Genomic DNA, 12,536 nt, shown 5'->3' with positions numbered 1-12,536 from the left:
CTTATCATTGATGGGATCTTAGATTCTATTGACATATAAGATATATATCCCAGGGCGCCTGAGTGGCTCAGTTGGTTACGTGTCCAACTTCACTTCAGGTCATGATCTCAAGGTGCATGAGTCTGAGACCCTCATTGCCAATCTGGTCTCAGCACCCGGCCCACTTCAAATCTGTCCCCCTCTCTCTGCCCCTCCCCAACTCTTTCTTTCTCTCTCAAAAATAAACATTAAATAATGTTTTAATGTTTTTATTCATTTCTGAGGGAGAGAGAGAGAGAGAGACAGAGCATGAACAGGGGAGGGGCAGAGGGAGAGGGAGTCACAGAATCCAAAGCAGGTTCCAGGCTCTGAGCCGTCAGCACAGAGCCGACACGGGGCTCGAACTTACAAACCGTGAGATCATGACTGAGCCTAAGCTGGACGCTTAACTGACTGAGCCGCCCGGGCGCCCTCAAAAATAAACATGTTTTTAAAAAGCTAAAAAAAAGATGTATATCCCAAAATGTATCAACACACACATGTGCATGCATACACAAACATTAACATGATAAAATTATAGAATGTCTCCAAGTAACTGTATTATTAAGAGACAAATTAACAAATTATTTTCAATGGGAAAAGAGGTCAGCATCAAATGAACAATAGCAAAGTTATTTTCCTGCTGGAATTTGAATAATAAGCATTTTAAAATTACCCTAAGTATCGCCATTAATATGTAAACATTATTAAGCAATCACACACTGAGCATAGTGAGAAAAATGGCCTTTCCTTTCCTGTTCCACCTGCTTGGAGCTCCTTACCCATCTTTAGCCTGCTGATCACACTTGGCTGTGAAAACACAAAGGCGACTCTGCCCCTTACCTGTGGTGCTAGCCAAAGATTTCTGCTAGGGCTGTCTCAGTACAACCGAAGCTAAAACCCAGATAGAATGAGGTTGCAAACTGGGTTCTCCAATTTGGATCAGTAGGCATCTTCCTACAGTGTCTACTAGATCTGTATTTAATGCACATGATCTGTATTCACATGCATATATTATGAAAAGACATTGTGAGCTCAAAGGCCCTTGGGGAAAATTAAAAATAAATGCTCCCAGCTCAGCTCAGTTCTCATGGTTGGTGGGTTCCAGGCCCTTGTCGGACTCTGCTGATGGTGTGGAGTCCACTTGGGATTCTCTCCTTGTCTCTCTGCCCTCCTCTCTGTCCCTCCACGACTCATGCTTTCTCTCTCAAAATAAATAAACTTAAAAAAAGAAAAAGAAAAAAGAAATAGATACCTGCCCCCCCCACCATCTGTCAGGTAACTGTGAGCTGACATTGGAACATGGCTTGTTACTGCCACCTGCTGGGGAGTTGTGGTACAAGTGGAAATCTATAGGATCTAGCAACTGAATGATATCACTTGGAATTTTGCAGTGTACAACCTGAACAGCATATGAGACAGTCTTGAATTACTAGACAGCTGGTTAGCAAAATGGCCAACAGTATGAGTTCTGGAGCCAAGTTGCCTGGGTTGAGTCTCTAGCTCTGACCATTACTATATAGTGACCATGGACATGTGATATAACTTCTTATATCTATTTCTTAATCTATAAATGTGAATAACCATAATACCTCCGTTATGGGATAGAAGTAATGATTAAGTGTGTCAATGTATGTAAAAAACTCTCAGAGCAGGGGTGCCTGGCTGGCTCAGTTGGTAGAGCACATGACTCTGGAGCTCAGAGTCATTAGCTCAAGCCACACATTGGGCATGGAGCCTACAAAAGAAAAGAAAAAAGCTCTTGGAGCTGTACCCAGCACAGGGTGAGTGCCATTTGAGTATTTTCTGTCATACTGTTTTAAAATTTATTTAACAAATACTTGTGAAGTGGTGGTGAAGTGGCAGGCACATTTCTAAGTGTCCACAAATACCAACCCTTTTAATGCCCATAACAGCCCTCTTGGGACAGGTAACAGCATATGTAGAGGGCTTACGACAATGTCACAAAATGGAGTACATGAGGGTTTAAATTCCAATAGGTGCTTGCAGACATCACTTACCCGTCTCTAGCACATAACTGGGATGTCAGGGGGGTTCCTATTGCCTCCAAAAGAAGGGATGAATGATCTTGTGAATGATAAGAGGGTTTTCAAGATTTTCATTCTCTCCTTAGGCTCAAAGGTTGGGGGTGGATGCAGTGTGGGACTAAGTGTGAGGGTGAACAGAAGGCAGGAGAAACTGCCAGGAATAGCTTCCTCAGAGTCTAGAGTCAGCAAATAGAAGCCTAGAAGTAACGCACCATTCAGCACCACGGAAAGCTCCTGAGCTCCGAGGGAGCCCAACCGGTCTCTGGGCCCACCCACTGCGCGCCAATCCCGCCCTTCCTACAGGCTCCACCCCGATTGAAAGATCCTTCATACTGTTTTAAGAAATAAAGGAGGCCTGGGCAGGGATCCACACCAGCGTCCAGAGCTATCATGACACACTGATTCCCCCACAGAGACGCAGGATGGCCTGGTGGGGAGAAGGATTTTATTGGGATGTTAGTGGGGAGCACATGGGAGAGTGAATTCTAGGGAACAACAGACACAGGACCAAGCTGATGGTCACCTTAAGGAACAATAAATAAACTTACAAAATAAATTAAGGTGAGGAGGTCCCAAGCAGGGAGGCAGCTGAGAATACCTGGGGATTTCTTGGGGATGGAATTTGGAATGGGAAAGGGGAATGAGAATTTCCAGTCCCCTCACAAGGAGTGTGAAATGAACAATTTTGAGATCCCTCCCCCAGGCTGGGAGTTGGGGTTCTGGGGCTTCAGGAAGAGGGAAGGTCTGGGCTCAGCCAAAGGGGCGAGGGGGGCTGGTTCAGGGTCGTTCCTCCAGGAAGCGGTAGGTGGGGTTCTCATAGCCATGACGCTGCAGTTCACGCAGCTGCTGCTCCTCCAGGGTCAGCATAGGGTCCACCTGCAGTTGGGGCGGGGAGAAACAGAGGGGCATAGGGAGCTGGCCGCAGACCTCACAGCTGCCCCGCGCCCGGTTCTGGAGCTCCTTCCCCGTATCATATCTCTCACCTCCACCACTCCGTGGCTGATAGCCCCGTAGGGCTTCTTCCTGCGCAAGAGCAGGAGGGAGAGGACCATCAGGGAGCCCCCACCTGCTCCCATGATCAGCAGACCAGACACGGCCTCTCGGGACACACCTGTCCCAGCTGGTGCCTGCATGGAGAGGACATGGGGCAGGGGCCATCTCTGAGGCTCCCCAGGGCCCTGTGTGGCTTTGGGAGTCCCAGCCTAGCCACTGACTTCTGACCTCTCCCCCTAAACCCAGAATAGTCCTCCTCTTACCAGCTCATCTCTCTGAATCTCCGATGAGTGGAAAGGAAAACCCCTTGGAACAGACACATTCACCTGGGGGAGCAGGAGGTGTCAGGGACTCAGGAGTCCGGGCACCAGCCTCCTCCTCCCCTGGGCCCCAATAGGGCATCCCCAGCCTTCTTCTTCCTCAGGACCCCAAAGTCCATGTCCTCGACCCCTTCTTCCCTCAGGCCAAAGAATCCAAACCCCTAACACCCTCCTCCTTCAGACCTAGGAGTCCAGGACCCCTCTCCCATCCACCCTCAGCATCCACAGGTCTCACTTACCTTTCGCTCATACTGCTCCAGGGGGGACATCTTCTCTTTCCCAGAGGATGCAGCATCTTGTTCTGTGGACCCTAACCCAAGTCCTATCTCATTTCTGAGAGTTCAGAATGGTGCTACCCTTGCCTGAGCAGGCGGTCAGAAGGGGCACCGGACTCTACCCCAGCAGGTCTGGAGTTCCCAATGTATGGACCCTTTTCCATTCCGGGCTCGGTGACTAGTGGGATTTGGTGGCTAGGGTATATTCTGGGAGATACTCACCTTTCGGAAGGGCCATGGGAGTGTCTGCTGGCAGCCAGAAGAGGCAAGACCGGAGGAACAGTGAAGAAAGGAGGGCATCATGGACAAAAGGGTGGAGACACACCCTCCCAGCCAAGTCAGGAGAATCAAGGATCCTACAGAGGCTTCCACAACCTTAGACATCCATTCCTAACCTCTCCCACTCACTGTGGCGGCTAAGATACTCCCAAACTTTAAGGCATTAGGATTGAGGTTGGGTGCCTGTCCCCCAAAGTCTAGGGTTATCTACATTTGGGATAACTCACCATCCTTGGAATCCAGAGGCTGCAGGCCACCCTTGTCCTCACTGCTGCCCCCTGGGGCGGGGGCCTCCAATTCATTGGGACCCAGGTGCTCAGAGTGGAGAAGCTCCTCTGAGGGGAACATGCAGAAAGGGAGTTGATGTCACGACCCCCATAGGGATGCCACAAAACAAAACTAGGTGAATAAATGGCGCCCTAACAGTAGAGAGATTGGGGGTAGCCATACATGTGATCTGGGGAAAGTCGGGAGCTTGATGAAGGCATCCCTGGCAGGGAGGATGGAGGTTCAAGTTTCAAGAGAACGGCCTCTTTTTTAAATGTGTATTTATTTATTTTGAGAGAGAGAGGGAGACAAAGAGCACGAGTAGAGGAGGGGTCTATATATAGAGAGAATCCCAAGCAGGCTCCACACTGTCAGTGCAGAGCCCAATGAAGGGCTCAATCCCACAAACCATGAGATCGTGACCTGGGCTGAAATCAAGAATCGAACACTGGGGCACCTGGCTTCGGCTCAGGTCATGATCTCACAGCTCGTAGGTTCGAGCCCCACGTCGGGCTCTGTGCTGACAGCTCAGAGCCTGGAGCCTGCTTCAGATTCTGTGTCTCCCTCTCTCTCTGACCCTCCCCTGCTCGAGCTGCCTCTCTCTGTCTCTCAAAAATAAATTAAAAAAACATAAGAAAAAAATTTTAAGAATCAGACACTAAACTGACTGAGTCACCCATGCACCCCAAGACTGGCCTCTTTAAAAAGCAGGGTTAGGGGCACCTGGGTGGCTCAGTCAGTTAAGTGTCCAACTTCGGCTCTGGTCATGATCTCACAGTCTGTGGGTTCTAGCCCTGCATTGGGCTCTGTGCTGACAGCTAGCTCAGAGCCTGGAGGCTGTCTTCAGATTCTGTGTCTCCCTCTCTCTCTGACCCTCCCCTGCCCACGCTTTCACTCTCTCTCTCTTAAAAATAAATAAAACATTAAAAATAAATAAAAAGCAGGATTAGGTGTGGGATATCCAGTAGGAAGTCACAATAGATCTGGGGGCTTTGATAGATCATATTCCTTCCTGCTCATGCTCTCATGCAGGCTCTCCCCCCTTTGAATCTGGACTGAATTTTGTCACTTGATTTAACCAACAGAAGGTGAGCTCCTGCCTTCAGAAGACCTTGCAACTTCCACTTTTGTGCTTTGGGGAAGCCTAAACCACCGTGTAGGAGGTCTAGGTACCCTAATAAGAGACCATGTGGAGGGGATCCATGGATAAGAGACCATGAGCTGACACAGAGGAAGAGAGGCCCATTCGTGCCAGCGTCCCATCCCCTAGCTGACCTGCTAGCCAAGCGTAGCGACACACTTGACTGCTGGCAAGGTTAGCAGAAGAAGCACCTGGCAGAACCCCAACTGGATGGCAGAATCATGAGCAAAGAAAATAGTTGTCTTTAAAGCCACTATGTTCTGGAGTTTGTTACGTAGGAATAAATAACTGAAATGGTGGAGGGGGGAAGAAAAGATTGGGGGTCAAGATCTGCCTTTCCAGAGCTGGAATGGGAACCAGGGGTCACAGGCACTCACGGATCTGGGGCCGCAGCTCCTGAGCCAGGTGGGGGTTCTGGTCAAGCAACCCCAGGCTCTGGTTCATCCTTTCCTCAATTACTTGAAGGTGGGTCTGCACCTGTGGAGAAGTGAGAATGAACGATGAACTGGGCAGTAGGCCGTTCTCTAGCCTCCTGCCTAGAGACGGGGAAACTGAGACAGAGTGAAGATGGAAGGTCAATAGGGTCCAAGGAAAACGAGCAGAGGCAATGGAAAGGAAGGAGGGTACAAAGCCAGGAACTGGGCCAGAGGAGGAAGGAAACTGGAGGTGAAGCAGAATAAAAAGAGAAGGAAAAGATGTATAGGAGACAGGAAGTGAAAGGCTTGGAAAAGGAAGTGAGGCAGAAAGAAAAAGGAGTAGTCATTAGGAAAAATGCACAAGAGACAATGTATGTATAAGACACAAGGAATATGGCATAGAAGATAAGACGTAGAGGTAAGTGGGTAGGAGGAGCAGAAGGTAGGATCTAAGGAATATAAAGTAAGGTTTCATGGATTATAGAGAAGGAAGTAGGATTAGAGGGTCATATAGAAATGATGTCTTTCTTTTCTGTTTTTTAATGTTTTTTAAAACATTTTTTACATTTATTTATATTTTGAGAGAGAGGAAGACAGAATCCGAAGCAGCTCCAGGCTCTGAGATGTCAGCACAGAGCCTGATGCAGGGCTTGAACTCATGAGCTGTGAGATCATGACCTGAGCCAAAGTCAGACGTTCAACTTACTGAGCCACCCATGTGCTCCCTGTTTAATGCATTTTATTTATTAACTTTTGGGAGAGCACAAGCAGGGTAGGGGCAGAGAGAGAGAGAGAATGAGAATCTGAAGAAGGCTCCAGGTTCCAAGCTGTCAGCACACAGAACCCGACGTGAGGCTTGAACTCATGAATCGTGAGGTCATGATCTGACCTGAAGTCAGATGCTTAACCACCTGAGCCTGCCAGGCACCCCAGAAATGATGTCTTTTGTGGGCAAGATGTGGAGTTCAAGAGCACAGAACGGAATGGCGAACATCCAAGTAGTAGGAACTGGGATCTGAGGGCATAGAATAGGGGTTGCATGGAACACAAGTGGGGTTAGGGAAGGAGAGTTGAGGGACGGGAACAGCGTTCAAGGCACCGGAGGGAGATTCTAGGAAAGGAAGCAGGAATCCAAGGGACAAGAAGGGAGTCAAAGGCACAAGCAGGGGTGGGGTAAAGGGCAACATTCCAGGGTCAGGAAGTAGGGATCCAAGGGGCCGGAAGAGGCCCCAAGGCTCGGGATGGGGGTGGAGGCGAGCTTGCCAGGGATAGGTAGAGGTCCGAGGGACAGAAAGAGGGTGTGAGGGGTGGGGTCCCGGAGACCGGGGTCTGAAGGACAACAGGGTGTGCGGGAGCTGGGAGCATCTGAGCACCTGGAAGCGCATCTGCTGGGCCTTCTCAGGGTCCACGGCAGCCACGTGCTGGTAGTGCCTCAGTGTGTGCCTCTGTTCCTTCTGCTCTGCGCGCAGGTAACGCCGCAGGGCCAGCAGGACGCGCTCTGCCTGTGGACGGGATGAAGGCTGCCCAGGCCTGCCCCAGACCTTTTCACCCCCTGCCCCAGGCCCCCACGGCTCCCACACCTGAGGCGGATCCCCCTGCAGTGCTGCCAGAAAACCTTCCAAGGCTGCCCGGCGCTGGTCGTTGATAAGGGCGATGACTCGGGTGGCATGGGTCTCCACCAGGCGCTGTCGCTCACCAGACACCTGCTCCTCCAGGGTCTGCAGAATGGACTGGAAGTGCTGGCAAGGGGGTGGGCACAGGGCCAGGAGAGGTGAAGATGGGTGAAAGTCCAGGTCAAAGGCATTTTGGAAAGGCAGGGCTGTAGGGCCATGTGGCGGAGGGTGGTGCGGTGGGTCTAGGTGTGAGTAGAATCAACTGTAGGGTGGGACCAGATCACAGGACGTGGACTGGAAGGGTTGGGGACACAGGGCCAGACAGAATGCAGGCAGGACCAGGCCAATTGGGAGCTGATCTGAGGATGTAAACTGTACTGGGGGGGAACAATCTAGGAACTGAGGTGGCTCACGTTCTGGTGAACTCTTCTCTTAGTATTATAGGAAAGGTAAGGCTCTAGGGCTGGGCGGGGCCAACTGGAGCAGGCTGTGCCTAAACAGGACCTAGGAGCAAGAGTCCTAGGAGCACCTGAGTAGGGGTAGAGCTAGAGTCAGGGAATGGGGCTCACCTGAGGGGTGGGGGTGGGGCATCTAGAGGTGATCAGTGAGTCATGAGGCTAGGCCTACTGAGGAGGGACTGAGTGAAAGTGAGATTAGAGGGTGGGCTCAGAGTCAGGGTATGGGACCTAATGGGGATGTGAATGAATCAAGGAAGCTGAGAAGGACCAGGCTGCATCGTGCCGGGGCTCAATTTGACAGATGACCACAGAGCCTGCCCTGAGAGGTAAGACACAAGTAAGGATCAAGGCAAAACAAGGCCAGTCTGAAGAGGAGAGAAATGTCAGGTCAGACACAGGCCAAGAGAGGTGGAGTCAAATGGAGGGGTGGGGCCAGGAGAGACCAATGTAAGTAGGAAGAGGTGGGACTGGATGAAGTGGGACCAGGTCTGGACTAGACTGAGACCGGGTGTGTCCCAGGTAGTGGACAGGGAAAAGTAGGACCTAGTGGCAGGTGTCCTACCTCGTTCAGGGCCTGTCTGTCAGCTTTCGGCAGGTTCTTGGACTGGTTGTCTGCCATGGCCCATTCACGCATCACCTAGGTAGGGCAAGATGAACTTCAGGATCCTGGAATCTACCCTACTCCCTACAGCGAGTCCCCCAATACCTCTTCAAGACTTTGGAGGCTCCAGATCCCCTAAGCCCCACTTACTCTTGAGATCACAAGAGGCAAGGCTCTGAAGGAACATAAGTGGAAGAAAACAGTACACCAGAGTTTCCACAGAATCTGGTGGCATCTCAGTGGGATTCCAGGTGAGCCAGGGATCCCTGGTCATCCTAGAGGTGGTGTTGAGGATTAGGGGTTGATGGGGGCTTGGGGAGTCTTTGGAGGTAGTCTCAGTGTGCCTCTGAGGAAATCCCTGGTATTCAGGGAGTTCTGTGTGTGGGAAATCCTGGCACCCAGGATCATCACCTCATTAATCTGGCGCATTCTACGTTCCTCCAGGTCCATCTTGGCCCGCAGGAACCCCTCATGCTCGCTGATTTCTCCAGGCATGCCGAAGTACACGTCCACGCCATCTGTGGGTCTTGGGGTGGTGGTCACTGCAAGGCCAGGAACCAGGGAATCAGTCTGAAGCCCATCTCCAGGTTACCCTCCCTTCCTGGAGAACTACATTTCCCAGAGCACACTGGAGACCAGTCCACTTAACCATAGATGCTGCAGAACATCATGAGAGCTATAGTTCTGAACTGTGCATGTTCTTGCAAAGCTTAGAAATCCATTATACCATTCTTCAAGCTTCCCCAGAATAATCCTTAGGAACTACCTTAGGGTCCTCCACTTTGAGGTACCCGCAAACCAGTCTCACTCACCCTTTGCATTCTGTACAGGACATCCCTGCCACCTCCTCTTTACTCAAAGTTACTCTCATTCCTTCCATCCCCCCCAGTTGGGTCTCTCCCCAACAGGTCCCCTCCCAAAATGCCTCTACACCAAGGCTCCCTCAATCATCCTCCCTCCAAGGCAGAGGAACTAAGAGTTCTGAGCCTGTCTCACCTTTGCTGAGCCCTGCAGGGCTATGGGAGCTTGAGGGCGGGACTCTTTCCTCCTCTTCTTCCTCTTCAGCTCGTGGGGGTTCCACAAAGTAATCATCTACTGGCTGTAGGAAGGATTCCTCTTCTTCTTCGTCCTCACTCCCCTCTACTCTGCCCCCTAGGGGCCAGGACCGGGTGGAGGGGTCACTGAGGAAACAGAAGACTTGAGGCTGTAAGAATCCCATCCAGGCCCCCAGGCTTCCATTTCCTGCCTCAGGAGCCTTAGGATGGGCACGGAGGATTCCTTCCCACTCACCCAACTGCTGTCCCAGATGGATCAGGGGTGACTGGAGGCGGGCAGCACACATACTCCACACCTCGGAACCGATCTGTGCCACAGGGCAAAAGCATGCCCGAGCCATGCAGGATGAAGCCCTGGGAACTGCAGGCCTGCGGGAAGAGTAGGCCCAGATGCCAGGATTGTGGGCTGGGAGAGGGTAGAGAGGGAGCCTGGATGCCTGGGCAGAGCTGATGGGACCCGGGGCCTGGATTCCTGATTTTGTCCTAGTGGGAAGAGGGGACTGAGGCCCAGTGTTAGGTTTGGGGAGGGAAGGTAGGTTGTTAGGGGACTGAACTCCTGGGTTGGGGAGTGAGAATGGATGGGCCAGGGTCCTGACCTCCTGTGCCTCCTGATGCCTCCGGGTTGAACTCTCACACTGGTCCATGCGCTCCTGATGCAAGAACCGGCAGCCTTCAGGTACCAGCAGGGCCTCGCTCACAAATTCACCTGCTGGAGAATGAGGGAACCAGAGTGAGACCTTCCTACAGACACTAGCTCCACCCTCTTCAGAATCCAGACATTTTATCCTCAGGTTTCTCTGCCCCACTCTGGACCCAGGCATGCACCCAGCTCCTTAATGTGAGCCTGAGACCAGGCAGGGCCCAGAATCTCACCCCAGGGAAACCCCCACTTCTGTTCCCTGCCCCCAGCCTGAGACTCACGCAGGCATCGGAAAGGCACAACCTGGTGGTGGGGGTGGGCACAGCGGCCGCCTCGAGCACCCCCGCACCAGCGCTCCATGGGGATGGCCTGCGTCGCCTGTTCCACACGTGCAATCTGCAGCTCCGGGTACATCTGGGGGCAGCGGGTGAGGGCGATTAGCCCACAGCCTCGCCCCCTGCCAGCTGTGCTTCTCCACTGCCCACGTCCCTTTTCAAGGCTCTAGTGATCTCCCTAGGCTCAGCTTCTCCGAAGAGGCAGTAGCGAAGCCAGCAGGCTCCTGGGCCACGCCCCCAGTAACTCTCCCTCGGAAGCCTCGCCCTCTGCCCAGAAACTCAATCCCCGTAAACCCACCTCTCTTCTGGTCACTTCTGTCCCCCCTCCAATAAGTTCTGCTCTCATTTAAGCCTCACCTGTTCCTACGTTTGGCCTCTCTGTAAGTATCCCTTCTCTTTGTATTAGAACTGCCTTTTCATAGCTACGCCTCCTAGCTTTCCACTCTCTCATTGGGCTCCTTTCTCGCAGGTCCAAAAGGTCTTTTTTTCTTAGCCCAGCCTTTCCTTTGGCCACTCCCACCGATGCCCCTACTCCTTAAGTCAGATTGCTAAACTCAGTCTCTTCATTGGACACAGTCCTTAGCTGGCCCTCTTTGCACAGTTCTCTTTTCCTGGCCTGGTTTCTCAAAAACAGGTCCTGCCCTATCCTAAATTCGCTTTTTTTTTTTTCTCAGCCACGCCCCCTAGCTTCCCCTGCCTACTTAGATCCCTCATTCTCCCTGGAGCACGGCTTTTGCACGACTAGCTTCTTTTGGGCTACCCGGACAGTCTCGGAACCGTTTTCCTGCTGACCACGCCCCTCCCGCAGGTCCCGCCCACCTGTCTGCAGTATTCCAGCACACGTTGCGGGTCGCGGAGACAGCGTCGTGAGCGCTGTTGGTCTGGTTCCCAGCGGCCGGTGCGCAGGTCCCGGTGAAGGGTTAGGTGCCCGCATAGTCCAGCCACCTGGGCCGACCCTGGGGCCTGGGGGTCAGGTCAGAGGGGTCACAGAGGGCCCAGGGACGCTGGTATGTGTGTCCCCCAAACCTTTGCTCCTTAGGACCCGGAGGTTCAGAACCCCAGCACCAGCCCTCTCCACCAAGCACCGCGCACCCGCCTCCTAAAAGGTACTGTTCCCCGGGAAACAGCTCCCACAGGGCGGGGGCGCCCCAGCTCTCTCGTTGCTATGGCGACCCAGGTCCCCCGAGAGGCTCGCGGCCTTGTTGCCTTGGAGACAGGCTCCGCCCCCACCCCGGCGCAGCCGCACTGGAGCCCGAAGGGGTTAAAACCGAATCGCGGGGGAGGAGGCCAGAACCCAGGCGTTCTGGCCCCTCCTCCCACCATCCCTAGCTCAGGATCCCATTCTCCAGTGCAAAGACGACAAGGCCTGGCTTCAGGGCCCTGCAGGCCTGGACACCAAGTCGTTTTGAGGGCTGGAGAGCTACATCCTGGGTCGGGGTCGGTGGCTGAAGACCTAGACTCTTGGGTTCTGGGAAGCTGCGGGGGCCCTCAAATGGGTCCAGAGGATGCAAGGGTCCAAGATTCTTGGATCCAGGAGTCTTACTGTCTGGTGGGTCCCACACTCAGGTGGGAAGGATTGGGGCTGACTCACCTAGGTCGAGAGGGTCTGAGGGGGTTGGACTTTGGGGACCAGGGCCTCCGGAAAAGCCAGTTCCTAAGCTAGGAGCGGGAGGCAACTAGCAGGACAGAAGATGGGGGAGTTGGGGCCTGAAGTCCTGGGTTCATGAATGCCTAGTGCCGTTAGGGGCGTATGGGGGGCGACCATTTGTCTGGAAAGACTGCGCTTTCTGCCCTGGACTTGTCCGCGTCCAGATCCAAGGCCCGGTCCCGCCCCTTCCCCCATCCCCCAGGACCCGGCCGGGCCTCACCTCGGCCGCGCCGGGGCTCCCACCGGCCAGGCTCCCGACGGCGAGCTGCGCGCGCAGAAGCAGCAGCAATAGTGGCAGCAACAGCGGCAGCGGCGGTGGGCCCCGGTGGCGGCCCAGACCGCGAGCGTCAGGGCTGGTGGGCCCCATGTCCCGGCCCTCGCGCCCTCACGTCCCCTGCACTCCGGCCCGGCCGGCCCGGCCCCAGCGGT

General features: G+C 53.4%; 1 protein-coding gene across 7 annotated transcripts in view; it reads right to left on the bottom strand.

Annotated features, from left to right (window-relative positions):
* Positions 1–2,491: 2,491 nt before the first annotated feature.
* Positions 2,492–12,536, bottom strand: part of APLP1 (amyloid beta precursor like protein 1) — a 10,255-nt gene continuing 210 nt past the window's right edge. Inside the window, exons 2-18 of one of the 7 annotated variants that reach the window (XM_029925912.1) lie at positions 12,328–12,474; positions 11,279–11,422; positions 10,406–10,538; positions 10,081–10,193; positions 9,720–9,853; positions 9,426–9,610; positions 8,841–8,971; positions 8,391–8,465; positions 7,338–7,496; positions 7,131–7,259; positions 5,719–5,818; positions 4,161–4,268; positions 3,877–3,903; positions 3,619–3,689; positions 3,323–3,385; positions 3,050–3,193; positions 2,492–2,981 (exon numbers count right to left, since the gene is read on the bottom strand). In XM_029925912.1, coding sequence (XP_029781772.1) covers positions 2,844–2,981; positions 3,050–3,193; positions 3,323–3,385; positions 3,619–3,689; positions 3,877–3,903; positions 4,161–4,268; positions 5,719–5,818; positions 7,131–7,259; positions 7,338–7,496; positions 8,391–8,465; positions 8,841–8,971; positions 9,426–9,610; positions 9,720–9,853; positions 10,081–10,193; positions 10,406–10,538; positions 11,279–11,422; positions 12,328–12,474 — 2,001 coding nt within the window. In that variant the 3' untranslated portion in view covers positions 2,492–2,843. Of the gene's footprint in view, positions 2,982–3,049; positions 3,194–3,322; positions 3,386–3,618; positions 3,690–3,876; positions 3,904–4,160; positions 4,269–5,718; positions 5,819–7,130; positions 7,260–7,337; positions 7,497–8,390; positions 8,466–8,840; positions 8,972–9,425; positions 9,611–9,719; positions 9,854–10,080; positions 10,194–10,405; positions 10,539–11,278; positions 11,423–12,327; positions 12,531–12,536 lie in introns of those variants that run through there. The other 6 variants (XM_029925911.1, XM_029925915.1, XM_029925913.1 and 3 more) reach the window with 6 other exon arrangements.

This window comes from Suricata suricatta, chromosome 16 (genome assembly GCF_006229205.1).
Source record: "Suricata suricatta isolate VVHF042 chromosome 16, meerkat_22Aug2017_6uvM2_HiC, whole genome shotgun sequence".
Taxonomy (NCBI): Eukaryota; Metazoa; Chordata; class Mammalia; order Carnivora; family Herpestidae; genus Suricata; species Suricata suricatta.
The sequence above is the reverse complement of the archived record's forward strand: the minus strand, read 5'-3'. Positions and strand labels throughout refer to the sequence as shown.